General features: G+C 56.2%; 10 protein-coding genes across 10 annotated transcripts; 4 read left to right on the top strand and 6 right to left on the bottom strand.

Moving 5' to 3' along the window:
- Window positions 1–390: 390 nt before the first annotated feature.
- Window positions 391–1176, bottom strand: J7T54_000884 (uncharacterized protein; the record flags this gene model as incomplete). Its single annotated transcript, XM_051504919.1, has 1 exon — window positions 391–1176. The coding sequence occupies one exon, from the start codon at window positions 1174–1176 to the stop codon at window positions 391–393; it is 786 nt and encodes a 261-aa protein (XP_051363597.1).
- A 672-nt stretch (window positions 1177–1848) lies between these two features.
- J7T54_000883 (uncharacterized protein) lies at window positions 1849–2439 on the top strand (the record flags this gene model as incomplete). The annotated part of the gene is made up of 1 exon (XM_051504918.1): window positions 1849–2439. The coding sequence occupies one exon, from the start codon at window positions 1849–1851 to the stop codon at window positions 2437–2439; it is 591 nt and encodes a 196-aa protein (XP_051363596.1).
- Window positions 2440–2559: 120 nt separating this feature from the next.
- Window positions 2560–4349, bottom strand: J7T54_000882 (uncharacterized protein; the record flags this gene model as incomplete). Its single annotated transcript, XM_051504917.1, has 2 exons — window positions 2560–3831; window positions 3891–4349. The coding sequence occupies 2 exons, from the start codon at window positions 4347–4349 to the stop codon at window positions 2560–2562; spliced, it is 1731 nt and encodes a 576-aa protein (XP_051363595.1).
- A 2407-nt stretch (window positions 4350–6756) lies between these two features.
- Window positions 6757–8133, top strand: J7T54_000881 (uncharacterized protein; the record flags this gene model as incomplete). Its single annotated transcript, XM_051504915.1, has 1 exon — window positions 6757–8133. One exon carries the CDS (start codon window positions 6757–6759, stop codon window positions 8131–8133), a length of 1377 nt encoding a protein of 458 aa, XP_051363594.1.
- Window positions 8134–8874: 741 nt separating this feature from the next.
- On the top strand, window positions 8875–12210 carry J7T54_000880 (Chitin synthase-like protein; the record flags this gene model as incomplete). Its single annotated transcript, XM_051504914.1, has 2 exons — window positions 8875–9047; window positions 9372–12210. 2 exons carry the CDS (start codon window positions 8875–8877, stop codon window positions 12208–12210), a joined length of 3012 nt encoding a protein of 1003 aa, XP_051363593.1.
- Window positions 12211–12536: 326 nt separating this feature from the next.
- On the bottom strand, window positions 12537–17315 carry J7T54_000879 (Sulfite reductase [NADPH] subunit beta-like protein; the record flags this gene model as incomplete). Its single annotated transcript, XM_051504913.1, has 3 exons — window positions 12537–12566; window positions 12631–17153; window positions 17225–17315. 3 exons carry the CDS (start codon window positions 17313–17315, stop codon window positions 12537–12539), a joined length of 4644 nt encoding a protein of 1547 aa, XP_051363592.1.
- An 875-nt stretch (window positions 17316–18190) lies between these two features.
- J7T54_000878 (Inositol phosphorylceramide synthase regulatory subunit-like protein) lies at window positions 18191–18994 on the bottom strand (the record flags this gene model as incomplete). Its single annotated transcript, XM_051504912.1, has 2 exons — window positions 18191–18883; window positions 18950–18994. 2 exons carry the CDS (start codon window positions 18992–18994, stop codon window positions 18191–18193), a joined length of 738 nt encoding a protein of 245 aa, XP_051363591.1.
- A 643-nt stretch (window positions 18995–19637) lies between these two features.
- Window positions 19638–20320, bottom strand: J7T54_000877 (Ras-like protein Rab-6B; the record flags this gene model as incomplete). The annotated part of the gene is made up of 4 exons (XM_051504911.1): window positions 19638–19693; window positions 19743–20021; window positions 20073–20202; window positions 20261–20320. 4 exons carry the CDS (start codon window positions 20318–20320, stop codon window positions 19638–19640), a joined length of 525 nt encoding a protein of 174 aa, XP_051363590.1.
- Window positions 20321–21014: 694 nt separating this feature from the next.
- Window positions 21015–22380, top strand: J7T54_000876 (uncharacterized protein; the record flags this gene model as incomplete). Its single annotated transcript, XM_051504910.1, has 2 exons — window positions 21015–21163; window positions 21213–22380. The coding sequence occupies 2 exons, from the start codon at window positions 21015–21017 to the stop codon at window positions 22378–22380; spliced, it is 1317 nt and encodes a 438-aa protein (XP_051363589.1).
- Window positions 22381–22541: 161 nt separating this feature from the next.
- Window positions 22542–27077, bottom strand: J7T54_000875 (uncharacterized protein; the record flags this gene model as incomplete). The annotated part of the gene is made up of 9 exons (XM_051504909.1): window positions 22542–22558; window positions 22611–24492; window positions 25443–25860; window positions 25909–26140; window positions 26189–26243; window positions 26306–26386; window positions 26535–26729; window positions 26778–26855; window positions 26907–27077. 9 exons carry the CDS (start codon window positions 27075–27077, stop codon window positions 22542–22544), a joined length of 3129 nt encoding a protein of 1042 aa, XP_051363588.1.
- Window positions 27078–27864: the final 787 nt, after the last annotated feature.

Raw genomic sequence — 27864 nt, 5'->3', positions numbered from 1 at the left:
AGTTTCCACTCCTTCTTAGGCAGCCCAGCCCAGCTCAGCCGATTCAAACTCATTGTGGTCATGCTGTGTTGCGATAGGGCTAGCAACGCCATCTGACATGGAGTCGTGAGCCCATCACCGGGTGAATTAATCTGGTGTGACCCTCCTCGCGGCATCCGGTCCTGCAGCAGGGCCGGATGTGACGCTTTCCCGCGGCATTTGCTCGCGTGAGGCGTAGTCCGAGGCTTGGTAGGCTTATACACAGTTGCATTGGGTATCCAGAACTAGATCGTCGTCATCGTATCCGTATTGCGTTGCCATCCCTTCCCAAACTCCCCCAAAACATACAAATTCGCATCCGTCTCTGGTGCTCCCACACCCGAACCACACTGCCATTCGTCCCGTTTCCAATCATGTGGGGATAAAGTGCTGAGCATCCTCCCTCTGCTGCTCAAAGCTCTGCGAAAAGGCCGCGAGGCCGACCACGATCCCCGCCGCCATGAACATGACGGAGATGACGGACCAGATCAGCCCCCAGCACCGCGACGAGCCACCGTACCGCTTGGCAAAGACACTCGCGTCCGACGAGTTGACCTTGCGCAGGATGAGATCGTCGCAAATGTCCCAGACGGAGTAGAGCGAAGACATGACGCCGATGAAGAGGACGACGAAGCGGAGGGCCTCGGCGTGGTTGATGAACCAGCAGCCGACGAGCAGGGCGACGGCAAGCAGGATGGTGAGAATCGTCAGCCAGTCCTTCTTGCCCCACCACAGGGTCAGCAGGAAGCAGACGCCGAGGGCGATGCTGACAATCTTGGAGGCGTTGATGTTGAAGCCACACAGGGTCAGCACGGCGCCGATGATGGAGCTGCCCAGGTACCCGGCGGGCAGGGTGATGGCGCTGATGCCGCCGGACAGGTGCGTCACGCCGCCCTCGTTGGGGTCCAGGCTGATGCTCTTGACCTTGCCGCCCGTGAGGATGGCCGTGCTGGCGTGGCCGAACTCGTGAAAGGCGATGACGAGCATCTTGAACGGCCAGAGCACCATGCGAAGGTAAGGGACGTTCCAGAGGATGGCGATGCCGACGACGTAGGCCGCGATGACGCCCAGCGTGACTTGTTGCGTGTGTGTTGGGTTCTGCAGATCGCGCGTCGCCAGTGCAGGCGCGAGCTCGCCTGCGTCCAGCGTTGGTGCCATCCTGGGTGCTGGTGTCTGAATTAATTCAATCAATCGATGGATACTGGCGTAGGTGCATGTACGCGTAACTGGAAGGCCAGGAGATCTGACCTGAGGAGGACCGGGAAACTAGAGTCGTCAAAGCGAGTGAATTTTAACACAAATCGCGCCGAGACAGGAGCAAGCAAGAGGAATGGAGACAGCGAAGGAAAACAAAACGTGTGTGGTGTTTGAGCATCTGGTCGTGAGACACTCGAGGGATGAGACTGTCAAGGCTGTTAACAAGGCGACTCGACTGTGGCTTGGCCCGCTGACGTGTCGGGAGACGTGCGCCAGCATGACCAATCAGATGTCATTGTCATCTTGAAATAGAACAGCCAGATCCTCCTCACCAATCACGCCGCCCCGTCAGATCGCACCGCCACACCAGACGTCGACACATGCCACACGAGTCATGCACACCAGCTGGTGCCGACATCAGCACCACTAGAATTCGAGGCCAAGAAAACAACCGACATCCGAGCACCATGCTGCCCACAAAATCGTGAAGAAAAAAACGCTGGTGTTGTTGCTCATGATATCAAACAGTAACATATACTCGTGATCCCGTACAGATACCCTTCTTCCCCAGACTCCAGAGCCCAGACACTCCTTGTGATCCATTCGATCCTTGTATCTACATAACCCCCTACAATGGCCGCCGACTTTGAGAAACAGTCATACTGGCATGACCGCTTCACCTCAGAGACATGCTTCGAGTGGCTCCTCTCCTCACACGACTTCATGTCCATCATCTCACCACACTTGCCCCGGCACCTGGGGCCGGACTCACACGTCCTGCACATTGGCTCCGGGACGAGCGCCCTGCAGAACCACTTTCGCGCACGGGGCATCCTGAACGTGACCAATATTGACTACGAGCCCCTCGCCGCCGAGCGAGGCAGGGCACTCGAAGAGGAAGCCTTTGGGGACGTCAAGATGACATACGACGTGGCGGACGCCACAAACCTCCAATCGAGGAAAAGGTACGACCTCGTCGTCGACAAGAGCACCGTGGACGCCATCGCCTGCGGCGGGGACGACGCAGTCCGGAGCATGGCGCGGAGCGTGGCCTCCTGTCTGGCCGACCGAGGTGTGTGGATCTCGCTGAGCTTCTCCGCCCATCGCTTCGACCTGCCAGACTTGCCCCTGGACGTGCAGACGGTGGCGCATGTCCCCACGCAGAAGCGCCATGAGAATGATCCGGATATCTTCCACTACTGCTATCGTCTCCGGGCGCGGTAGTTGGGGCCCTATGCTGAAGGTATGCTGGACAAGTGGACGGGATGGACCAACATGGTGTCATCATCATGAATACATATGCACACCGTCTCGACTAAACGGGACGACGCCTCTATATACACATCAGACCGCGCCCAGGAAACGCCGCATGTCCTCCTGTCCCATACGGGACGTCTGGTTACCATATACAAGACCATCATCCTCATCAGCCATCGACGCCCATGCACTCTCCAGGGCATGGACCCGCAAGCTCACCTCCATACCCTCGACCAGATCGCCCGCTGACACGATCAGATGCGTCAGGGGCTGTGTCGTAAAGAATGTGTTTGTCGCGCTGTCCACGCCCCCGTTCACAAACACCTCGAGAATGGACCGATCCATGATGCCGCTCATGGACCAGCTGTCGCCCTCGATCAGGCTGTTGGTCGAGAACTTGTCCGTGAAGAAGACATTGTCGAAACCCTGGGCACCGCCTCGATCGACAAAGAACGGGTTGTCGCCGCCAAAGTAGTAGCCCCCTCGCACAAACTCGCCCGACTGTGGGCTCACAAATGTGAAGTTGAGCGTCGCTGAGCCAGGGATGCCCGAGTCGGGTATGCCGGTCACGTTCGCCTCCCAGTACACCGCGTTCGACTCGACCTGGGAAAAGTCCACCGTGGTCGACCCGTTGCCCATTGTCTCGTTGGCGGCGAGCTCCCGCCCGAGGACTGGTGACAGATCGTACGGCTCCGAGATGAGCTTCCAGCCGATACGCTTCGTCTTGGTGAGGTAGTTCCTCCTAGGCAGGCTCATGGCGCTGCGCCAGCCCTCATCTGCCGTGGGGACCAGGTTGGTGTATTGCCAATTCGAAGCCCAGGCGATGGACACGGGGAGCTCCTCTTCGGGAAGGCCGTAGAAGAACTGCCCCGCGTAGTTGTCCTTGCCAAAGTCGGCGATGCGGGCGACAGCATCGACGGCCTCAAAGTGCGTGCCGTTGAACGTGCCGGGGAAGTACTGCCCGATGGACCCGCCGACGGGTGCGCCGGGGTTGATGCTGACGTACATGAGCCACATGTCGTCCTGGCGCTCGCCGTCTTCGTCCATGTACGGCATCCGGATCATGTTCGGGCACTCGTACTGGAGGCCAATGAGGCCGTGGTGCGTAAAATTGCTCGCCGCGGTCCACTCCTTGAGGTCGGGCGAGGTGAAGATGCCAATGGCAAATTCTTGCGTATAGGCGATGGACATGACCCAGTGGTCCTCGTACCAGATCACCTTGGGGTCGCGGAACTGCGACGACTCGCTTGGGATCACCGGGTTTCCCTCGTACGGGACGAAGCTGTAGCCGCCGTCGAGCGAGTAGGCAATGGCCTGTGTCTGGGGGCCTGGTTCCGTGGGGAAGTATTGGGCCAGGGTCTGTTTGGTCTTTGTCAGCCAGAGTTGCCAACGCTGATGGGGATGTACGGGGAGCGTACGTAAACAGCCACGACGCCATTCGTCTGGTTGGGAAAGAAGCCAGAGGTGTTGTTTGGGTCAGTCACCGCGCTGCCCGAGAAGACAAAGGTGTCGTTGGCCGGCGGGAAGAGGGCAATCGGTTGGTTCTCCCAATGGTACAGATCTTTCGAAGTGGCATGGCCCCAATGTTGGTTCCCGGCCACAGGATCAGTGGGGTTGTACTGGTAATACAAATGCCAGGTCCCGTTGTCGTCGAGGAACATGCCATTCGGGTCGTTCATAAAGTACTCTGGCGGGGAGAAGTGTGCCTGAGGACGATACTGACCGCCATAGTCGCCCACGATTGGCACACCGGTGGGCACGTCTGGATTCACATAGCTCGCTGTGCTGGACGGTGAGGCCGAGGCGGCACTGGTGGTGTTCTGGGCCTTGGTCAAAGCTGTGAGCGACAGCGTCGTCGCGATGAGAAGTGAGCGCATGGTGAGGGTCCTCGGGTTGCTTTCCCTTCACTCTGTGGACTATGTTGAGCACTTGAGGTAGCAGACATGTCCCTCGCGGAACAAGAAGAGCCCATCCTCTTATGTAGACGAAGTAGGCCACCGCGTGTGCTGGGTCATTTGTGGTGACGTTGTTTGTCGGACCGAAACATGTTGGAGATCTGGAGTAACAGTGGTGTGGTGGGGAGAAGACATCGAGTGACGAACTGTCGATCGGAGCCACTGTGGAGGAAGGCCATGAGTAGAGTCAATCTCGTCCTTTCGTTGGCGGCAGATGGACGCACGGGTGGGTTAAGGTTCACGCAAACTCCGCGGCCCGCAGAGAAACTCAATCCTGGACGGGAATGATGACGCATGTTCACTTCGGCCATGCAGGCGACTGACTGAGTCTGCCGGGCTGGATGCCATATAGAGAGGGGAAGAGGGTTGGGAAAACGGGGAAGCGGTAGCTATCGTGATGGTGCAAGAAAGCTGGGGATGGGGATGGGGAAGGGAGAGAGAGGATTCAAGGAAGCTGATGACGAGGCGTCGCCTACATTCTACTATAGCATCCAGGGTAGCCACTTCGCGTCGACCGGACCGACAGGAGCATGCGTCTTTTCTGACATCAACTGCTCTCAGCGAGATGACGGTCCTGTTTTGTCCATGCGGAACAAATACAATGGATTGAGCGAAGACGACCGCATTGAGCCGCGTGCTGTTAAACGGGTATCCCATCATGCCGAAGGTCTCTTTTCATCCATGTGTCCTCTATTTTCTGTCGATACCAGTGTCACGCGAAATCGCACAGAGGAGAGGAAGAGTAATGGTCGTCCAGGTAAGGTACTCAATACCTACGGGGGATGGGAGGTATTTTTGAACCTATAAACAACGTCAGAAAAAGCTTGGGGAAAATAAATTTCATGCGAAGAATTGTCAAAAGACGGTTAGAGACAGGACATGTGTTCAGAAATAGGCCCCTACCGCCAATATGCCTGTTTCCCATCAGGGGCTATCCGTGTTTCGCAAAGCGTCAAAGAGCAGCGAAGTACCTCGCCGATGCGGACCTCGTGGTACAATGGCACGAACTTGCGGTTGAAACGCTGCTGTGCGTCGTGGCTATGCGTATGCGTCGTATGCGAGCCCTCTCATCTCCAAACGTGGGCCGTCACACGGCATTTGGCATTTGGTTGCCGCTCTCAAGTCGATTGATTACCCAGGTCCCTTGCGTACGCCTTGCGGGGAATGTGTGCCGCCGATTCATTAATTGCAATTGAACTTGAGCAGACAGGCCAAACCTTGATATCCCATGCAGGGCCCATGCGGGTTGCTGTCTGGGCCGTGAACCGGGACTTGGCTTCGTCGCAGATTGATGCTTGCCGCTTGCCAAGTTGCGAGGAAGACTCTGTCGTCCTTGTCACATGAAATTGGTAACTATATCAAACTCGGACTTTTGGGGCTGGGGGCCTGGGGCAGGGTCGCAGGTGTCGATGATATGTCTCCGTACTCTCTTTGATGTTAAGATTTTGTATCCAATAGAGTATTAATTAAGGTAAGTAGGTAATCTATCATATGTGCGGCGGGTGTACCATCGAACAAGTGGTGCGTTTCAAGGGGAAAGTTGGAAACAGACCCTTGTTTCTGGACTCTGGAGCCGTGAATCCCTGCACCCAACATGAACAATCGGCGCATGTCGAAATCGAGCTAACCACTCGGCGGACTTGGAGGAAAGGAAATGTTTCGAACACCAGTGAAGTTTCCATCTTGCGCGGCACAGCGCGTACGTGCGTACACGTACGTATTGTCGGTGTGGAAGAAGGACTTGGAGGAGGACAGTATGCGCGGTGAGGTCGCCGCGTATCCTCTTCTTCAAAAGCAGGGATGGTGAATTGGTAACCTTATCCTGAGCATTGCGACCAGGGACCAACCAACTATCATTACAATGGAAAAGCCATTTTCGACTTATTGATTATATCGCGCCGCACGCGTGACGCTGCGTCAACGAGTGGACGCAGCTCGTTCCCAGCGCCAAAGGCCTGAAACGCAACCCATGCCACCGGGCCACCGTTTTGACTGGGCGCATACGTGGAAACGATTAATCTATCATCCCGGGTCTTCTATGTCATGGAGCCGATTCGCCAAGCGTTCTCAAACACCGTGTGTTTATTGAGCATCGTACGTAGTAGGGGCCAGCCGTGCCTGGCTACTCGAGAGCCGCGAGTACAAGTACGAGCAGGACACACTGCCTTGGACCGACTTTGGGAAGACGTTTCGTTCCAAGTACCTCAGGCAGGCCCATCCATTCACTTTTTGTTTCCATTCCGTCTTTCGTTCATCGTGGTACCCTTTGCCCACTGACATTCCCTTTCATCCGTACTTTTATCCATTCACTCACTCAACTCGTCCAACCATGATGAACACCAAGATCGCTGGCGCGATCCTCGCGTTCGCCGCCTCGACCGTCGTGGCCCAGTCAGGCGCTTACCAGCAGTGCGGCGGCAACAACTTCACCGGTGACACCAGCTGCATCTCGGGCTACGAGTGTGTCGAGCACAACGAGTGGTACTCGCAGTGCTTGGCCAGCACAAGCACTGGCGGCGACTCTAACCCTGCTCCGGCCCCGGCTCCGGCTCCGGCTCCCGAGGAGGACTGCGAGGGGGACGTTGAGGAGGACGTCGAGGAGGACGTCGAGGAGGACGTCGAGGAGGACGTCGAGGAGGATACCGAGAACACCGAGGAGGACTGCGAGGAGGACGTCGAGGAGGATACCGAGAACACAGAGGAGGATGCTGAGGAAGACATCCCCGAGCCCTCTGTGATCCCTACCGAGTCCGAGGCGGCGACATCTGCGCCAGCCGCCACGGCGACCGCGTCCTCTGCTCCCGCGCCCGACTCTGGTGCCAGCAACGAGTGTGGCGCCGCCGCCGTCGACGAGCTCGTCGGCTACGGCGACGGTACAACCGGCGGTGGCTCCGGCGCGGGCACCACCGTGACCTCGTGCTCCGAGCTCGAGTCTGCGCTCGAGGCGGGCGGCGTGATCAACGTCGAAGGCACCATCACCGGTTGCGGCTCTCTCCGCGTGTCCAGCGACACGTCCATCATCGGTGTGGGCAGCGCTGGGTTTGTCGACACGGGCTTCCGCATGGTCGACGTGACCAATGTCATTGTCCGCAACCTTGAGATGCACAACCCGCCCGAGGGCGAGGACCTGATCGACATTGAGACGTCGACGTACATCTGGGTCGACCACTGCTCGTTCACCAGCGAGGGCATCGTGGGCGACAAGGACCGTTTCGACGGCCTGCTCGACATGAAGCGCGCCTCGGACTTTATCACCGTCTCCTGGTGCCGCTTTGAGGACCACTGGAAGGCCTCGCTCATCGGCCACTCTGGCTCCAACGGCGACCAGGACAGCGGCACCCTCCACGTCACCTACCACCACAACTACTGGAACAACATCAACTCGCGCTGCCCCAGCGTCCGCTTCGGCACCGCCCACATCTACTCCTCCTGCTACGAGAACATCCCCGCCTCCGGCGTCAACTCGCGCGAGAACGCCCAGGTGCTGGTCGAGCACTCGGCCTTTAACAGCGTCCGCCGCGCCATCGTGACCGACCTGGACGCCAACGAACCTGGCTTCGCTGTCGAGCGCGACAACATCTTCAACGACAGCAACATTGACATTACACAGGAGGGCAGCCTCGACGTGCCGTACGAGTACGTCTCCGACCCTGCCGATTGCATCTGCGACATGCTGCGCACGAGTGCCGGTGCCGGTTCATTGTAAACGGGGTGATTGGAGCTTGGGTGAGGAAGGTGTTCTTCTTGGATGTGTACATATTTATACCAGTGGGCGGACGATCGAGACTGGGTCTCGCAAATGCTACATTTTCTGCCACGGCTGTTTACTTAGCATCTCGTCACTACGCTGCGCGTTTGTCAGTGAAATGGAATGTATGCCGTAGAGTTGGGGCCTCCAGTGCAGTGAGTCCAGCCGCTCTCGACGCAAGCGCCAGCAAGTGCAGCGTGATTGATCATCTTGGCGAGTGACACGCGCGGCAGCAATGGTGTTGCCATGCATGTATGCATGGATACTGTAAGGAGCAGGTGTTGGAGGGCGCAGTGATGCTGGTGGTGGTGCGGGTACCTGGGTACCTTACCTGCACCGTGGGCGGTTGCCGTGGCGACGCTTCTTTGTTTTGGTCTCCCCGTTCCTCCAAGCGGATTCCCGCCCCCAAGCCATCCGCGTAGACACATAAGGTATCCATCCAGCTGTGTGCCCCACCACTCGCATCGGGGAGCCATCGGTTCTCATCATCATCTCTCGCGGAAGCCATTTCCTACGCGGTGTTCTACCTACGTGATCGCACTGTCGCCATTGACCTCAACATTAACCATCAGCATTTTTTGAACAACATTTCTTGACCAGTATCACATCAACACACAACAAACCACGGAGTAGAACTCTCCTTGAGAGCGCCCACCTGTCGCAGCAGCTGTCTCGCCAGCAGCATTCCAGTCGACCACCATGGACCGCCGACCAAGCACGCCCACCCGTCCGCCAGAGTACTCGGGCAGCCTGCCATCGTACCGCGAGGACGATGAGTACACGCCTACTGGCCATAATGCCGCAGCAGTCAGGCTCCTGACGTCGATAGACGGCGAGTCTGGTCTCAGTGGCTTTAGTGAGGACACCCGATCGTATGTCTCTTCTCAACCTTCCCACACATACACAAATACACAGTCACTTGTCCCTCCCATCATCTCGACGACAACCACTCCTTGTGTACCTGCTAGAACCACCTCACTACGTAACAGCAACACCAGCTCTGCAAAGTTGCAGAAGCGCAGCAGGTACCGACAGACAGACACTGGCCTACCAGACCTTCCCATCATCCCAGACGGCCCAAGCCCACGCCTCACCACCATGAGAAAGAATGAGCGCTTACATGGCCCGCGCCAAAGAGTTAGATCCGGACGATCAGGCAGACGATATGAGCCCAGCGCCATCTCCTCACACAGCAGAACCAACTCGGACTTTGGCCAGATCCCAAGCATGCCTCCTCCCGACTCGACGTATGTCCCCTTTGCGGGCCGCGACAACGTGGGCGGCTCACCACAGCGCCCCTGGACACCATCCAGCAGAGTCTCGGACTACACACGACCACCAGCCACAAATCTCTCCTACGAGCCAGCCGATCTCAACGGAAGCCCTCGACCTGGTACACCATCATCGCGCTATGGAGGCAGCCCTCGACGACCGCTACCTCCTGCGCCCCTGTTCAGCAACAACACGCAAGGCGCACGAGGCAGCCAGCAGACTTTTGCAGACGACGATGACGTGGCCACCGTTTCTATCCCCCTGACCGACACTGACGACGTCTTTGGGCCCGACCACTCGGACCTTGGTCGATCTCGCCCCTTGCCGGGCACTCTTCCCGGTGATCGCGCCTCGTACCTGTCTAGCGACCAGGAGACGCTGAGCGAGATGCCAGAGACGTACGACAAGTTTGGCCAGTACGACAGCGCCCCAGATGGCGCGCAGGAACGTCGCGGTGTCCGCGCGCCCATCATGTCGAGAAAGGAAGTCCAGCTCATCAACGGTGAGCTGGTCCTCGAGTGCAAGATCCCAACCATTCTGTACAGTTTCTTGCCCCGACGCGACGAGGTCGAGTTTACGCACATGCGCTACACAGCTGTTACCTGCGACCCAGACGACTTTGTCGAAAAGGGCTACAAGCTGCGACAGAGCATTGGCCGCACAGCTCGCGAGACGGAGGTCTTCATCTGCATCACCATGTACAACGAGGACGAGATCGGCTTCACCCGCACCATGCATGCCGTCATGAAGAACATTTCACACTTTTGCTCACGCAACAAGTCCCGCACCTGGGGCGAAACGGGCTGGCAGAAGATTGTCGTCTGTATCATCTCGGACGGTCGCGAGAAGATTCACCCCCGTACTCTCGATGCCCTAGCTGCCATGGGCGTCTATCAGGACGGCATCGCCAAGAACTTTGTCAACAACCGCGCTGTCCAGGCGCACGTCTACGAGTACACCACGCAGGTGTCGCTCGACGCGGACCTCAAGTTCAAGGGCGCCGAGAAGGGAATTGTGCCCTGTCAGATGATCTTTTGTCTCAAGGAGAAGAACTCGCGCAAGCTCAACTCGCATCGTTGGTTCTTCAATGCCTTTGGGAAAGCTCTCAACCCCAACGTGTGTATCCTGTTGGACGTCGGTACCAGGCCCACCGGCAACTCCCTCTATCACCTCTGGAAGGCCTTTGACACAGACTCGAATGTCGCCGGCGCTTGTGGTGAGATTAAAGCTATGAAAGGCAAAATGGGTACAAACTTGCTCAACCCGCTCGTCGCGTCGCAGAATTTCGAGTACAAAATGTCCAACATCTTGGACAAACCCCTCGAGTCTGTCTTTGGGTACATCACTGTCCTGCCCGGTGCGCTGAGTGCCTACCGCTACCACGCGCTGCAGAATGATGAGACTGGCCACGGTCCGCTCAGTCAATACTTCAAGGGTGAGACGTTGCACGGACAGCACGCTGATGTGTTCACGGCAAACATGTATCTCGCCGAAGATCGTATCCTCTGTTGGGAGCTGGTGACGAAGCGGAGCGAGCGATGGGTGCTCAAGTACGTCAAGAACTGCAAGGGAGAGACCGATGTCCCTGACACGGTTCCCGAGTTCATCTCGCAGCGTCGTCGCTGGCTGAACGGTGCCTTCTTCGCCGCCGTATACTCGCTCGTCCAGGTCCGCCAGATCTGGTCGACGGATCACACCATCGCCCGCAAGGTCCTTCTCCACATTGAATCTGTCTATCAGGCCATCCAGCTTCTGTTCACCTACTTCTCTCTCGCCAACTTCTACCTCACCTTCTACTTTGTTGCCGGTGGTCTGACCGACAAGAAAGTCGATCCGTTTGGTCACGGCATCGGTCAGATTATCTTCATCATCCTCAAGTTTACCTGCACCCTGCTCATCTGCGCGCAATTCATCCTGTCGCTCGGCAACAGACCGCAAGGAGCGCACAAGCTCTACTTTGCCAGTATGATCATCTATGCCATCATCATGGTGTACACGACCTTTGCCATCATCTGGATCGTCATCAATCAGCTCACACCGCAAGACGGCAAGGAGGCCGAGCTGCAACTGGGGAGCAACATATTCACCAACGTCATCGTGTCCATATGCTCCACGCTCGGTCTATACATTGTCATGTCGCTGATCTACCTCGAGCCGTGGCACCTGATCACGTCGTGGGCGCAGTACTTCTTGCTCCTACCCAGTTATATCTGCACACTTCAGGTGTACGCGTTCTGTAACACGCACGACGTCACATGGGGCACCAAGGGTGACAACGTCATCAGGACCGACCTCGGTGGTGCCATTGGCAAGGGACAGACTGTGGAGCTAGAGATGCCGAGTGAGCAGCTGGACATTGACTCTGGATACGACGAGGCCCTGCGCAACCTTCGCGATCGTCTCGGCGTCCCTGTTCCCCTCCCGAGCGAGTCGCAGATGCAAGAGGACTACTACAAGAGTGTGCGTACCTACATGGTCCTCATCTGGATGATCGCCAACGGCATGCTGGCCATGGGTGTGAGCGAGGCATACGGGCACAAGGGCATCGGCGAGAACTACTACCTCCGCTTCGTGCTGTGGGCCGTCGCGGGTCTGGCGCTGTTCCGTGCCATCGGCAGCACGGCCTTTGCCATCATCAACGTTGTCAACATTGTGGTCGAGGGACGCGTCCGGATAAGTCTCAAGGTGCCCAGGTGGATGGGCGGTGTGAGCGACAAGCTGAGCGGCGCTGTGAGTAGCGTGGGGAGCAGTCTGAAGAGCTGATGCCTTTTTTGGTTCATGTCCTCACGATGGTTGTTTGCATTTCCTGGCATAGGCGTTCAGGGGTTTGTTTGAGGTAATGAATTTTGTACGAGATGGACTCTAGCTAGGATTATTCGCAGTTGGATCTTGCACGATACCACGCAATGTTGAGATACTTGTCATATGAAGCTACGTGTCGTTTGTTCAAAAAATATCTCTTTTTCGCATGATTCAAGTACTGTAACAAATACTGCTGCTGTTCCCGGTACGCCTGCCTGCCCTGTGTAGCCAAGATTCGTCATGGATATTCTTCTAGATAGATATGCAAAAATGCTTATTCCACTGCGTTACTCTTCGTCGGACTCTTCCTCGGCGACCTGTGTCATCGTGTTAGCATCATCATTCTTTGCCCTTATTGCAAGGAAGGAAAAGGGAACTTACACCCTCGTGGAAGTTGGTGCCATCCGTCGTCGCCTTGATGACGCCGGTCCGGACGCAGAAATCACCGAACCGCTCGCCCTCCTCGCGCTCGAGCGCGTACCTCTTGAGCAGGGGCCTCATAATCTCGAGGATCTCGTCCTCCTTGATGCTGGAGCGGTACAGCTTGTTGAGGCGCTGGCCGTGGTAGCCGCCGCCGAGGTACATATTGTAGGCGCCGTAGGCCTTGCCGACAAAGGCGACCTCGGCGAGCCAGGGGCGGGCGCAGCCGTTGGGGCATCCCGTCATGCGCATGACGATGGAGTCCTGGCGCAGGCCATTGGCCTCGAGGCAGTCCTCGAGCTTGCCGATGAGCACGGGCAGGTAGCGCTCCGACTCGGCCATGGCCAAGCCGCAGGTGGGGAAGGCGACGCAGGCGGACGAGCTCAGGCGCAGGCCCGAGAACTGCACATTGTCCAGCTTGTACTGCTTCATGAGCGCCTGGAGGCCGGGCAGGTCCTCGTCCGCCACGTTGGACATGATGAGGTGCTGGTTGCCCGTCAGGCGGAATTCGCCCTTGAGCACCTTGGCGATCTCGCGCAGGCCCGTCTTCATCTGGAACTCGGGCGTGTCCTCGATGCGGCCATTCTCGATGAAGAAGGTGAAGTGGCTCAGTCCGTTCTCATCCTTTTGCCACCCAAACGTGTCGACGTTGCTCTCAAACTTGAAGGGCTTGGCGGGCGCAAACTTTTGGCCCCAGAGCTCCTCGACCTTGGCCCGGAACACGTCCACCGTCATGTCGTCAATCGTGTACTTGAGACGCGCGTGCTTGCGGTTCTTGCGGTCGCCGTGGTCGCGCTGCACGAGCATAATCTTCTCGCACGCAATGTGCACGTCCTCGGCGGCGCAGTACCCGAACATGCGGCCCGTCTGGGGGTACGTCTTCTTGTTGTTGTGGGTGGCGCCCATGCCACCTCCCGCGAGAACGTTGAAGCCCTCGAGGTGGCCGTCGGCGCCCTTGATGGCAATGAGACCAATGTCGTGGGCGTACACGTCCGTGTCGTTGTGCGGCGGAATGGCAATGGTGATCTTGAACTTGCGCGGGAGGTATGTGGGGCCGTAGAGCGGCTCAAAGTCCTGCACGGCCTCCCCGGCCACCTGCGTCTTCTTGTTGTCGTCGTCAGTTAGCCAGATCTCGTGGTACGCGTTGGTCGAGGGCAGCAGGTGGTCGCTGATCTTGGCCGAGACGGCGTACACCTCGCGGTGGTACGTCGACTGGGTGGGTAGCGAGCTGCACATTACGTTGCGGTTAACGTCGCCACAGGCCGCAATCGTCGTCATGAGCGAGCGGTTGATGGCCTGCATGGCGGGCTTGAGCTTGCCCTTGACCACGCCGTGGAACTGGAAGGTCTGGCGGGTGGTCAACTTCATGGTCTCGTTGCCCAGCTCGTTGGAGATGTCGTCCATCTGCACCCACTGCTTGGGCGTGGCGACACCACCGGGCAGACGGCAGCGGATCATGAAGGAGTAAGCTGGCTCGAGACCCTGGGCCTTGCGCTCGTCACGCACGTCACGGTCATCCTGCATGTACGTGCCGTGGAACTTGGTGAGCTGCTGGTCGGCCGCCGAGATGGCACCGGTGCTGGGGTCGTTGAGGCCCTCCACAATCGTTCCGCGGAGATAGTTGGACGCGAGCTTAATGTCCTCGTTGGTGATTGGGGGAGGCTCCTCAGGTAGACCCTCGACCTTGTCCACACCGAGGGCAGCCCAGATCTTGGGCTCCCACTCGTTGTAGGCGGTGTGGTAGGCGTCGGGGTCCTGGTCGTCACCGAGGCCAATGTCGGCGAGGATCTTGCCGCCAAGGTTGGTCAACAGGCGGAAGAGGTCCTTGCCAGGCTTATTGTAATAAATCTTATCCTCTTTGCGGGGCCAGTAGTGGCTATCACCCAGGCCAAAGACGGAGAAGTTGACCGAGGCCAGGTCCAGGTCGGTGGAGTCCTTGATGGCATCCCAGAATGCAAGGCCGTTCTGAGGGAACTCACCCTGACCAGCCACAGACGTCAGGAAGACAATGTTCTCCTCGGAAGACAGGTCTTCAACAGGGTAGTCTTCCATGGCCATGACGGTTGTCTTGAGGCCACGTGCGCGGCCACGGTTGCCCAGGCGCTTAGCCAGAGATGCGGCGTTGCCGTTGTCTGACGCGTAGAGGATTGTGAGCGGCGCACCGAGCAGACCCTCCAGGAGCTGATTGTAGGCGTCCTTGGCCTTGCGCTTCTGCTGTGCACGAACCTCGGTACCGAAATCCTGGGCCAGGCTCGAGGCGAACTTTGGCTCCTTCTGCATCAGCTGAGTGAGCTGGTTGTCCCTCTCGAGGAACTTCTTCAGCTCCTGCTTGATCAACTCTGAGTCGAGCGAGAAGTTGGGCTCGCCCATCTTCTCGTTGTCGGGGTTCCAGCGGTATAAGGGCCAGTAGCCGGTATCGACGGCCTTCTTGGTCTCCTGCAGAACGGTCAAAGGCGAGTCGCCCTCACCAAAGTACGGCAAGTAGGCTAAAACAACCGAAGGACCGTCGAACTTGTCGGCCTCGAGAAGGGCCTGGAGGACCTGGGTGTATGAGCTGTACACGGCAGTCGAGGCCACGTAGGCGTTGCCAAAGTTCATAGCGTACAGACCAATGTCCTTCTTCCTTCTTTCGGCATCGGCGGCAGCCTTCTCGGAGTACGGAGTCGAGTCAATGATCAGCATGTTGACATTTTCGCCAGAAGCCAAAACGTGATGCACGCCAGAGTTACCGAGGTCGTACGCCCAGGCGTCTGAGCCGGTCAGCCACAGAGACTCCTTGCGGAAGAGACCCTTGTTTCTGAGCAGCTTCTGTGCCAACGGAGAGCCATCAGTTTCGAGGCGGGCAATGACATCGTCTGCGATCTCGCCCGCCTTGGCCGGGTCCTCAGCGTTCATTGCCCAACGAGCGAGGAAGTTCTTGGGGCCATCGGTCGTGAACTCCTTGCTGCTAGCGGCTGTCTTGGCCTCTGAAATGAAGCGGTTGCGCAGTTGCTTGCGGGCGAGCAATGACCCAAAACCAAACTCAGGGCTGGCCGACACGTTGGCGGAGATGCCAGCGTGCTCCGACCTCAGAGCGTTGGCAACATATCTCCTCTTACCAAACAGCTGGTCAAGAATCTTGTTGTAAGGCGTCTCGAGCTTGGGCGCCTGGTTCGCATCCTGGGTTTCTTGCGTGGGCGCGTCACGCACGCCAACCTCAAGGTTTTGGATCGGCTTCTCCGACGTGAGGTTCTGGAAGATGCCGCGAAGGGCTTGTGTGATGACCTGGGGATCGACGTAGCCTAACTGGTATCCCACAATGTGCTCGACGCCACCAGGGCCGCTCTTGACCGAAGTCAAAACATCGATCAGGAGGGGTCCCCACTTGGTGGTCTTGCGGTGGATCTGCTCCAAGACGGCTATCCTCTTGATGGACTTGGGAATAGCATTCACCAGCTTGGATCCGATCCACGGCCTGTAGAGACGCGGAGTGATGATGGCGGCCTTGGCGAAGATGTCCTCGTTCTTGGCATTGTCCAATACCGAGGCGAACGAGCCGACGTCAGAGCCAAAGATAAAGAGAGCGTTCGTTGCGTCCGCGGGACCAGTGTACTCGAACGCGCTGTACGACCTGCCCACAGAAGCCTGCAACTGGGCCCATATCCGTGTGGCCGCGTCGTAGATGTCTGCGGAGGTGATCTGGGGGGGCGCAGTCTCAACAGTCGTGGCAACAGACACAGATGCCTCTGAGTCGCCAGATTCGCTGGCGCGGCTGGTCTTGACTGAGGTCATTGTTGAGGTGGCCTTGGATTCGGCTGGGACAGGGGGGAGGCCACCAGACTTCTCGGTCTGTGACTCCCCCACGATGGGCTCGGGATAGATGGATGAGACGGCAACATGGCCGTCGTCTGCGTAAATTCCCGAAGCATGAATATTGCCAGACTGGAACCTCCTCACGGCATCAATGTCCAGAACGTCGCGGACGACGGTAGTGTTCTCTGCGGGGATTGCCCTGTCCCCAGCAGAGGTTCCTGGTGCAAAAAAGTGAACGACGCCCTTGCCCGTGCGCACAGCCAGGGCATGCGATGTCAGGGCCATGTCTTGCGCCTCCTGCAAGGTCTCTGACTGCAAAAAGGTCCATCCTGTGTTGCGGATGGATGTAATCACCGAGTAGTCGGCAAAGTTCTTCGGCTCGAGCGAGACGTGGAGGACCACGGGGTACTGCGCGAGCTTGTAGAGGTGTGAGACGGAGGGGAGGAGGATGGACGAGTTGGTGGTGACGGAGACGAGCTTGCCGGAGCGGCTGGGCGAGAATACGGAAAGGAGAGGGTCGTTGTTCTGGCGGACGGAGATGATATCTGGCACCGAGGAGGCGTTCTGGGCCACGAGGCTCTGGTCCTTACGGCCTGCGTAGCGCTTCAGATGTGATGAGAAGGGCGAGTCGGTGGCCAACGAGGGCTGGACTGATACAACGACATCGCTCGCAAGATAGGCGATCCTGGACACTGCGGAGGAAAGTGTTAGTTTCCTTCTTGTTTCTCACTCCTCCTCCTTGTTGGCTGGACTCAGGACATACCAGCCTCTTCAGGCGTGCGAATCTGGTGGGCTGAAGCAGCATCCATCTTTGCAGATTCGTCGACGGAGCTGGACCGGAAGAGAAAAGCCATGATGGCAAAAGAAGGGGAGAGACTGAATCTTTTAAAAAGAGCAATGCGTATAGGTAGCAGCAATTAATGGGGGTCCTCTTCCCTCTGACTCGCTTCGAGGGCCACTGGACAGGACTTCCAAAGTGGAGGAGGGGCCCTCTAGAATCGGACCAGGCACTGCTAGAGAACAGTTGGGGACAACGAGACGAGGTCGATTGGTTGGATTCACTGGTCGATTACAAGACGATTGTCGCCATCAGACGCTACAGCGAGGGAAAAATGGCTCCCCGCGTGGACAGAATGGTTTACGAGAAGAAAAAAAAGGGTATTGCGTGATCGGGCATTGGACTGGCGTTGAGGGTCGCCCACAGGCAATGCCGATGTCTCGTAGCTGGAATTGCCCCTCCACTACCAATGGCAATGGTCGGATTCGTGATGGCTCTGGGGGAAACTGCGAGATTCAGCCGAGTTCCGTCCACGGCTGGGCGCTGGACGTCCCCCCGACAGCCCGAGCAGCCGGAGATGGCGAATTCTACCGCTTGTGTGGGCCTCCGAAGGCCGGGTCTGCGTCTGGTTTGCTGCCAGGTAAAGCCTAACTGACTTACCCTGTAATCCAACCGGCACACCATCGCTTCCCACGAACACGCACGCGCTCGCACGAGCCGATTACCGTCTCACGTCGTCGATACTCGGTGATTTGTAATTCAATATATATTGTTCAGTCCGCATGGCCGCCCGTGCCATACGTTCCGCCCGACCGACTGATCGCCCATTGCTTCGCTTCATTGCCAGGCCACTGTCGTCGCTCGCTAGGTATCAATTATGCTGTACACATTACATAAAAAACTGCCATCGCTTTGCTGTCCTCTTCCGAACTCCAGACCCTCCGCCCGCAATCATGCATGCTCCAACTTGTGGCTGCCTTCGCGGATCTCGTCCTGGTCCAGCCAATAGCCATTGCCGTACCTGACCATCATGCGTCCGAGGCGTCCCCTACGACCCTCGCCATCGGGAAGACCTTCGCCGAATGGCCCGTCCGAAGTCTGGTCCACGTACACCGGCGCCTCCATCACCACAATCTGCATGTGGCGCTGAACAACCTCGCGCGCAAATGCCATGACCACAAAACCAAAGTACACGCGCACGAGCGTCAGCGTCGCGATCATGGCCATGCTAAATGCCGTCTCCTGCGCCACGGCAGAGCCGTGCTGGGCCGCTTCCTTCTGCAGCGTTTCCACACCCTCCTTGACCATCGCAGGAATGTTCTCCGGGTTCTCGCTCGCGCCGCTGGCAAAGTACCACTCCAGACCAAAGACTACCGTAGAAAATATTGTGAGCAGCGTGTCTGACATGTACAGCCATGCGAGCGCGAGACACTCCACGGGCGACTGCCGTCGAATGTGCGGCATGAGATACACCAGTGCGACCAGGACAGCGATAGAGTACAGGTACGTCGACAGTTGCATCAGCGACAGCTGGTATCCGGTCAGGATCGCGAGGAGGCCATAGACGCCGGTGACCTTGTTGAAAGCGAGGGCGAGGCAGACCAGCTCGGTCGCCGTCTGGAGGCTGATGATGCCGAACATCGTCTGGCAGTGATTGTCAGCCCCATTTCCAGCAAACGCACAGGACCCTGCAAGGATTTGTAGACTTACCCTGGGACGCGGTACCCTGAGGTACAGGCTCGTAAATCTCGACATGATGCTAATTTAATGAAATGCTTTGGCTGGAATGAAGCGTAGACAGGTGCCAGAATGGGGCATGCAGTGGTAATATGGAAAGTAGAAAAGGTCTGACGCGTGATGGGCTAACTATGATCGATGTTTGTCTAACCCAACGACGTGGATGGTGACGACAGCGGAACCCTCGGAAGTCAATGCAACACTTTTTCCCAGGCTCCAGTACCCGCCTATGATTGCAGGGTCCACCTTGCTAAGCGGCGAGTAGTAAGTAGCCTAGAATGGTATTTTGAGATTTGGGGTTTCCGTTCACTGGCATGATCATTGATTCGAATAATCTTTCAATTGCAATATCAACATTAAGCATACATGTACGCTCTGGATGGTTCGGGCCCCAAGGCTCGCCCGGACTTTGGGGATTCTCCTTAATACGTAGCGCCTGGCAGATCAGGGATCGGTCGTCACGCGACAGCCCTTCAAAAGCCGATGACGGCTAGGGGACAGGAAATTGCACGACAGCTCATTGACAGCTCATTGCTTTAGGTAACGCTGTTCTCTCGGGCTGTAATATACAATTGTCAATAGGTAGTTCCAAGCATGTTCGGCTCCTTTCAAGCTGATCTGTCTTCCTCTTGTAACATTTGCGCCTCTAGACGCCCATGTCTCAGCAGGCACACCCTTCCTGGGACTGTTGCGACGTGTTTGTCTTCACATCGATCACTAGCTAAGTCAGCATGGGTCAATAGAAACCGTGGTTTCAAAAGCTTACTCTGGCTCGATGCTTGGGCTGCTGCATCACTCCCCTCCATACCCGGTAGGGCCTGTGCTATCCTCTTGAACAGATTCTTGACGTTGTGCCCAAGCTTTGCACTTGTCTCGACAAACATTAGGTTGCTCTTCTTGGCCTCCTCCTCACCCTGCTGGGTCGTGACTTCGCGCTTGTCGTTGAGATCGGTCTTGTTGCCAACTAGCACAATGATGACATCGTTGCCGCGCTCGGCACGAACGTCGTCGATCCATTTCTTTGTGTTCTCGAAGGATTTCTTGTCTGTTCCAGTTAGTCAGTGCGAGTATCGGGCCGCAAAACAGGCTTATGTACTTGAGATATCGTAGACGACCACGGCCACGCTCGAGTCGCGAATATACGAGGGAATCAAACTGCGGAATCGTTCCTGGCCTGCAGTGTCCCAAAGCTGTAATCGTACCGTCCGGTCTTCGAGATACATCGTCTAGGCCCAATCGGTCAGTGTCTAGCCTCGGATGACTCTCAGGGTGGCGCATCTGTACCTTTGACAAGAAATCAATGCCGATTGTTGCTTGGTACATGTTGTCGAACGAGTCGTACATGAACCGTGTGATCAGCGAGGTCTTGCCAACTGCCAATACGATTAGTCTGCTGCAGTCTCCGTTCAAAGGTTCGTCATGAAATACCGCTCTGCTCGCCGAGAAACACCAGCCTAACGCATCATCTTAGTATCCCAATCCCATGCCGCATGAACGTGGCGGACACCTACTTGAATTTCTTCAAGGGGTTATTGTACGATCCTCCAGCTTGTGACATGTTGACTTCGTCTCAAGCACGGCGAGGTGCTCTCTCCGCAAGAGGGGCTGCCGTTGTCGGTCTACGGTGTCCAGTGCTCAGGTTGCGAGTACGTGTCGTTTCCTGCTCGGCTCGCTCGAGTAATGTTCGGCCAGTCGATGCGTAAATTCGAGTTGCGTACACGACCGAATTGAGTACGATAATTCAGGATGTTGGAGGCGAGCATATGCAGCTCTGAATAGGTGATATAAGAGACCCTTCGATACTCGAGCTGCACGTGGTTGGGGGTAAGGTGTGGGAGGCAAAACGGTGGGAATTGTTAGTGACCCCTGCAAACGGACGACCCGTTCCGTATGGCGACCATTTTGTGGGAGATTAGACTAGCGCCCTCTCTATCGGATAGCGGTTCCACTAAAAAATTGGGAGATTCTTCAGTGTCCCCCACCCAACAGTCGCCGATGTGCTTCGCATCTCGTACATCGACAATCAGAAAACGCGAAAATGCCTGTGATACAGGGTCCCACGTCAGGCGATGCGCCTCAGACATTCAATCAGCCATCCCGAAAGGGCAAAAAGGCCTGGAGAAAGAACGTGGACGTCACCGAAGTGCAACAGGGCCTCCAAGATCTGAATGAAGAGATTATTCAAGGGTACGTCTACACGTTTAACTGGAAGAAATAAGAAGTTGACAGCGAGCAGTGGCGTAATTCGAGAGAAAGACTCCAAAGATCTTTTCACTCTTGACACGACCCGCGATACGACCATCTCCAAACGACTACCGAAGCACCTCAAGAAAGGACTAAAGGCCGACGAGATCATTGCCGCACGCTCCGCTGTCCCTGCTGTCTCCCTTCGTAAACGCCCCTCTAAAACGACTGATGGCATACTCCCCGTGAAGCGCCAACGCACGGACTGGGTCTCCCAAAAGGAACTGTCGAGGTTGAAGCGTGTGGCGGACGGGCAGCACGACAATACCGTCGAGGTGCGCGATGCAACATACGATCTATGGGATGCCGAGCCGAAGAAGTCCGAGGTCCAAATCGACGAGTTCTTCCCCGAGCCTGTGCATGCCAAGACACCCAAATCAATGAAGCAGGCACCACTGTCTCTTCTAGCCAACGGCAAGACTGAAGCCGCGGTGCAGCGTCCTACTGGTGGATACTCATACAATCCCGCTTTCTCCGACTACGAGAAGCGTCTGGCCGCCGAATCCGCCAAGGCCATTGAGGCAGAGGAGAAGCGCCTTGCTGACCTTGAGGCAGCCCGCGTCAGAGCGGAAGCTGCTGCTCGCTCGGCGGCCGAGGCGGAAGCGGCCGAGGCTCGCGCCAACATGTCGGAATGGGAAGAAGACTCGGAGTGGGAAGGCTTCCAGAGCGGTGCCGAGGATGGTCGACCGACGAAGCTTCCTCAGCGCAAGACACCCCAGCAGCGAAACCGGATGAAGAGAAGAAAAGAAGAGGAGAGACTACAGAAGCACAAGGCCGCCATGAAGGCGCGCCGTGTGCAGGAGCAAAAGATTGCAGAGTTGGCACAGGAGGTCTCCGAAAAGGAACAGCTCCGTGCGTTGATGCGACAGCAACGTGCACTTGCCGCTGGCTCCGACAGCGAGGGCGAGATAGGGGAACAGAAACTGAGGCGGAAGCAGCTCGGCAAGTACAAGCTACCCGAGAAGGACCTGGAGCTTGTTCTGCCAGACGAGCTGCAGGACAGCCTACGACTGCTCAAACCCGAGGGTAACATGATGAGGGATCGATACAGGAGCATGCTAGTCAGGGGCAAGGTCGAAGCAAGGAGGCATCTTCCCTTCAAGAAGCAGGCCAAGAGGAAAGTCACGGAGAAGTGGACGCACAAGGACTTTGTCATTTAGACAGCGCTATCTATCATTTGTTCTCGTCCTGGCTGTATCGACAGTGAGAACCCCCCATAGCTTGATTATCTTGGACTCGGCCATTGGTGGTCACAAGTAACCATCGCTCTAAACCGTTCTCCGAACGTTGATCCAAAGTGTTAATACAAACGCTCGTCACTCTAGAAGCTGATAAGATCTGCAGCCGTTAGCACGTTTTCTCATTGCACTGTGATTGAGCACCAGCTTACCTCTGCCGAACAATCCTCTCTTTGCCCAGTCCATCGCCATCAGCAATCGCGTCCTCAGACTGACGCTCTGGGCAAAATACACAGACCGCCATGTATAGACTGCCCATAGGCCGCCTGCCAGGTTCCAGCCCTCGCCCAAGTCAAAAACGGCAGAATTGCCAATGTATGCAAGGCTGCCCAGGTGGTGGTACTCGAAAGCCTTGTACGTCGCCGCATCCAGGTCACCGTCTCGGATGTCATTGGCGTGGAGGCCTTCTGCAATCTGTGCCATCTTGTTGAACTTCCTGGCGAGGTATTGGCCCTGCTGGTGCGCGCGCTGGGCTGTTGCAGGCAGCGAGGTGAGCTTGTTGTCGATCTGCTTCAACAGCTCCCGCAGCTCGCCAAAGTCAAGTGTGCCCGAGTGATCCTTATCGAATTCGGCGAACAGCTTGTCGAGGCGCTTCAGGTGGTCGGCTGCCTGGGGAAATCGCTTTTTCACATCCTGGGCTACCTGGCGCCAGTCGCCGAAACGCAGCTGGACAGTTTCGGGGTCAAGGCCGCGCTTCCAAGCTGTGCTTCGCAGGAAGGTAATGATGTGATCAGCAACATTGTTTTGCACCGTTGAACAATCGCCAATGGCATAGACGTCTCCGAGCGGCGCTCCATTGAGTCGAAGGTGGGGATCAGTTTCGAGAGCATGCCGGTTGGTCTGATGCTCCCCTAGCTTCTCGGCAAGAGTTTTGCTGATGGCTGCAGGTGCGACTCCCGTGGACCATAGACAGAATCCTGTCGGCAGTTCCTTCGTCTGGAGCGAGCCATCTGGCTGCTTCTGGGTGAAGATAATCTTGTCAGGCTGAACCTCCTTCACACGCGCATTGGTCATAACATCAACCTGGTCGCGGGCGAATCGGTCTTCGGCGTACTTTGATACCGTCTCGTCGTACGTGTTCAAGATATGGCTGCGGCTCTGGATGATATGAACAGATATTTCGTTTCGCAATAGACGGGGGAAGTGACGTGAAAGATCCTCATTGAGCAAATCGTAGAGCTCGGCGGCGAACTCAACTCCAGTAGGGCCACCGCCACTCACGACAAAGGACAGCAGTCGCTTGCGCTCCTCATCAGACGTAGTAGGCAGGCAAGCAAGCTCGAAGTTGTGGATGACGCGGTTGCGAATGCTACGCGCGTCATCAATGTTCTTGAGGAAGAATGCGTTCTCGAGTCCCTTTACACCATGGGGATTGGTGGTGGAGCCAACGGCTAGGACAACTTTATCGTACGGAACATAGAATCGTACTTCGCGGCCCTCTGGGTCGGTCTGAGCAACCTCTATAAGCTTGTGCGAGAATTCGATGTCTTCGGCTTTGGCGCGAATAAAGTGACCGTTGACACGACTGAGGATGCGGCGGATTGGTTCAACGAGAGATCTCAACTCAAGCGTTCCCACAGTAGCGGACGGAAGCATAGGCGTGAACAAGAAGTAGTTGGTGGGCGATATGACTGTCACATGGTACTCGTCGGGATTTAGGTCCTTCAGCATAGCAACACCACCCCAGCCTCCGCCCAAGATGACGAGCCTTGGCTTTTGCTTCAGCTTACGTTTGACTTCCGAGTCATCGTCGTCAATGAAGACATCGGCTATCGGGAGGTTCTTGGGTCCTCCTCGTCGCGGCTGGAGGGCAAGCTGCGAGACGTCAATGTCGCTGTGCGTGCTGTAGTCCTTGTACGTAGAGGCATCGTACAGAAAGAAGCCAACAATGCCTGCGCCAGCCACCGTCAGGGAGGCGCCCACCCACGCTGCCAGGCGGTATGTGTAGTTGAGGGCCTTGGACTTGACCTGCGGCAGAGGTTTGCCTGAGAGGGCGCGAGAGAAGAAGTGGTTAGGAAGTTGGGCACGCTTCGACTTTGAGGTTTCGGAACGGAGGAAGCTGAGGATTGTGCGCGATTGATGAGAGTAGAGACGTGGTTGGGGAGGAAGGGTTGCCCTCGAAGTGCTGCTCCGGAGGCCGGTCGCTATCAAGCGCGCGGGTGCGTGAAAGGATGATGCTGAAGACATCACGGCGACCGCAGGCGTCACAAGCTATCAGGTCGTCGAGACGTCCAGCGACCCGATGTGGAAGGGCAGAGATGTCGAATTCGATTAGTGTTGCTGGGAAACCATGGTCGCAGACGCAGAAGCTTGGAAGAAAAGGGCCCGCGTAGAATTGACTCAATTCTCGTGTGGAAGACTTGGCTGGACCTAGCGAGGAGACCTGGCGAGGATGGAGGCCAAAGTGGTGCTTATTGTCTTTGAGGGAACACTGGCGTCATCGGTTTGGGGGCGACAGAAATGTCCGATCACCCAGCTACCAAAGAACACGCGAGGACTGTACGCGACACAGCACGGGCAGTCATATGGCGTCAGGGGCCCATCAATGATCAGACAGCGCCGACCCACCACTCGGCGGCTCTGCCAGTGATCTAGTCGTTCTTCGACGTTCGTTATACATAATTATACCTCCTCAGATCTAACAGAGGGCCCATTTCAGGTACTACAGGAATCACACGTGATAGTTCCAGAAGACCGACAACAGACGGGCACATGCAACCACCAGGAAAAAACCGCCTGGAGGGTCCGGTTCTAAGTGAGACCCCGATGTTGGACTGGTACGAATCTGTTGTGTACTTATGTAACCTGGGGTGTGTAATAGCAGTCAAATCAGAGTGACAGGTAGTCTAGCAGTCTGGTCCAGGCAATAGATGCTCCCGTCTCATGCGGATATTACTACTTCTAGGGTGGTCTCTATCCTAGCAGCGGAAGTACTTGTTCTCAACCCAGCGAGGCTCTTGGTCAGCCAAGATATTACAGATAACCACTGTCACCTCGGGGAAAACTGTGTTGAGACGATGCAAACCAATGCGGCCGGCAGAGTATGTCGCCAGCACAATTCTTTCCAGCGCAACACCATGGTCCACGAGGACCTGCACGGCCATGAGCGCAGCTCCTCCACTTGCCATTTGCGTATCCAACAGCAACACGCTCTCGTGTTGGTGGATGTCTTCAGGCAAGCGCAGGTAGTGCAGCTCAGGCTCGCCGGTTGAGAGGTCGGACTGGATCAGGAGCCGCCCAGTCCTGCAATCAGGAATGGTCTTCCGAAGAGCTGACTCGAAAGCAGAGCCGCCGCGAAGTACGATCACAGCACTGACTTCGCCTTTCGAAGTCAAGCCCTTGTACTTGTAGTTTTGCGGCGTTGTGATCTCCTTGCTCTCGAACTGCACATTATTAAGGGCCCTGTAGCGTTTAGCATACAGTCGAATTGTGTGAGTCAGGCGCGCTTACTGCTCGATGACCAAGCCTGCTAGTCGGTCAAAGTAGAAGATGAAGTCTTCTGAGCTTGTGTCGATGTCTCGCAAAATAGTGTTCATGAACTGTAGCTGGGGTGTGTTGTCTAAGATCACAACGCGATCTGAAAGCGGCTCCTGGCGACAGGCCTTTTCAAGCCTCGCAAGTGCTTCACGATGGTGAGTTGATTTTTCAAAGAGCTTCTTTTCGATGAAATGCGAGATCATCTCTGAGAGGGGATCAGCAAAGTGTCTCCCAATGGTCCGGACTGTCTTACCCAAGGCTACGCGATTCTCAATCCCTCGGGGCATGATAAGGTCGGCCACTTTGCGCTGAGGCTCAACGTACTCGACGGATGTTAGCTTCATCCCCCGTCACCAATTCTAGTGCATACTTTGTGGAGGTTTGGTTTGACAAACCCGAACCACTGCTTGATGATGCCGTCGATATCACGACCCCGCTCACGGACATCTCGCTTCACTAAGATTTGTCAGTGCTCGAATCAGGCAAGCTCTTCTACGATGCCTCACATCGCCTCGCTAAGCAAGTATCCGCATCTTCGTCGCAGTATATCTAACCGTGTCAACGTGGTATCCCGGAGGCCGGCTGCTTGTTGGACATACAGCCATGTCCAGGAGCTCAAGGACTCGTGGATCGTGAAGCGCAAAAATGCCCTCCAAAATCAAGACGTGAGGCGAGTAAATAGTAGTCGTATGATCGAGCCGTGCATGCTTCGCAAAAGAGTACACCGGTATCTCTGCACGTTTCCCTGCCTTCAGGTCCCGCAGCCTCTGTACTAGTATGTCGAAATCAAACGCCTATCAAAACATCAGCGTCTAGCTCACGGATGAGTTGCGCCTCCGTACATCTGGTGAGTCAAAGTCCCATTCGTTCGCAAACGCGAGTTTGGACTGTTCCGGAGTCAAGGACTTATAGAATGAGTCCTACGATCAGTCAGCGTAAGCGATTCGCAGGACCACGATTGCGCGACTCACCAACGACAGAATCACTACCCAGGGCAAGCTCAACTTCTTCACGATGGCTTGTGAAATTGTCGACTTGCCTGATCCCGAACTCCCTGCTACTCCAATGATACTGACATCTGCCCACGGCGGCGCGTAGTAGGCCCTCTTCTGAACTGTGACATGACTTTCCAAGCCGCTCATGTTGGGAACTTGTTCAGCTGTTGAATCCATGGCTTTCAGCACATTGAGTGACAATGATAAGGGTTCCCAACTGTAATTGCACTGGCGCTGACCAATTGCGTCTATTTCTAGCTCGCGTGACCCTGATATGCAAGAAAGCAAAGTTGGATGTGCGGAGGCGAATATTGCAACTTCCCTGGTTCGGAGACGAGCATCAACAACAATACGACAAAATCAAGATAATGACCTTCTACTTATACGCAAAAAAAGCGGCATGGACTTCGCAACCGATCGGGAAGAATTGCCTCGCAAGAGCAAGGAGAGAGATATTGTCTATTTGTGAGCATTTGCGGAGGATCCCGTCTTATCGCCTTCTTTGCAGCATGTTAGTTGCACCTAATAAACAACACACCCTTTAGCAAACTCCGAAACTGTATACTCAATATTACTGATATATACAACTACTAGAGCGAATATCCGAGATAGCATCATATTCAGAGGCATTGTAAGCCTTGTATTGAAAACGAGCTTGGTGAAGTGTAGGGTAGATTAGGCTAGCAGCTAAGGTACCTGACCTGAGACTGTAGCAGAAACGGCATTGCGATTGGCCGTTCCGAGAGGGCAAACTCCCCATTGCGAACCCGCTTGAGCTTTGACCAGCAGCCCAAATCAACCTTTTCTTCCCGTCACTTCCACTACAAAACTTGCATCTTGCATCGTCGTCACCATCTTGCCGACTTTATCGTCAAGCTGAGTGACACAAGGCGATTGGAACAATCCCAATGTACTGAACACAGTCTTCCGGTGC

This window comes from Emericellopsis cladophorae, assembly GCF_022114955.1.
Source record: "Emericellopsis cladophorae strain MUM 19.33 chromosome Unknown NODE_11_length_583618_cov_114_125112, whole genome shotgun sequence".
NCBI classification, from domain to species: Eukaryota; Fungi; Ascomycota; class Sordariomycetes; order Hypocreales; family Bionectriaceae; genus Emericellopsis; species Emericellopsis cladophorae.
Note: the sequence above shows the minus strand (reverse complement) of the source record. Positions and strands in the feature narration are given on the sequence as shown.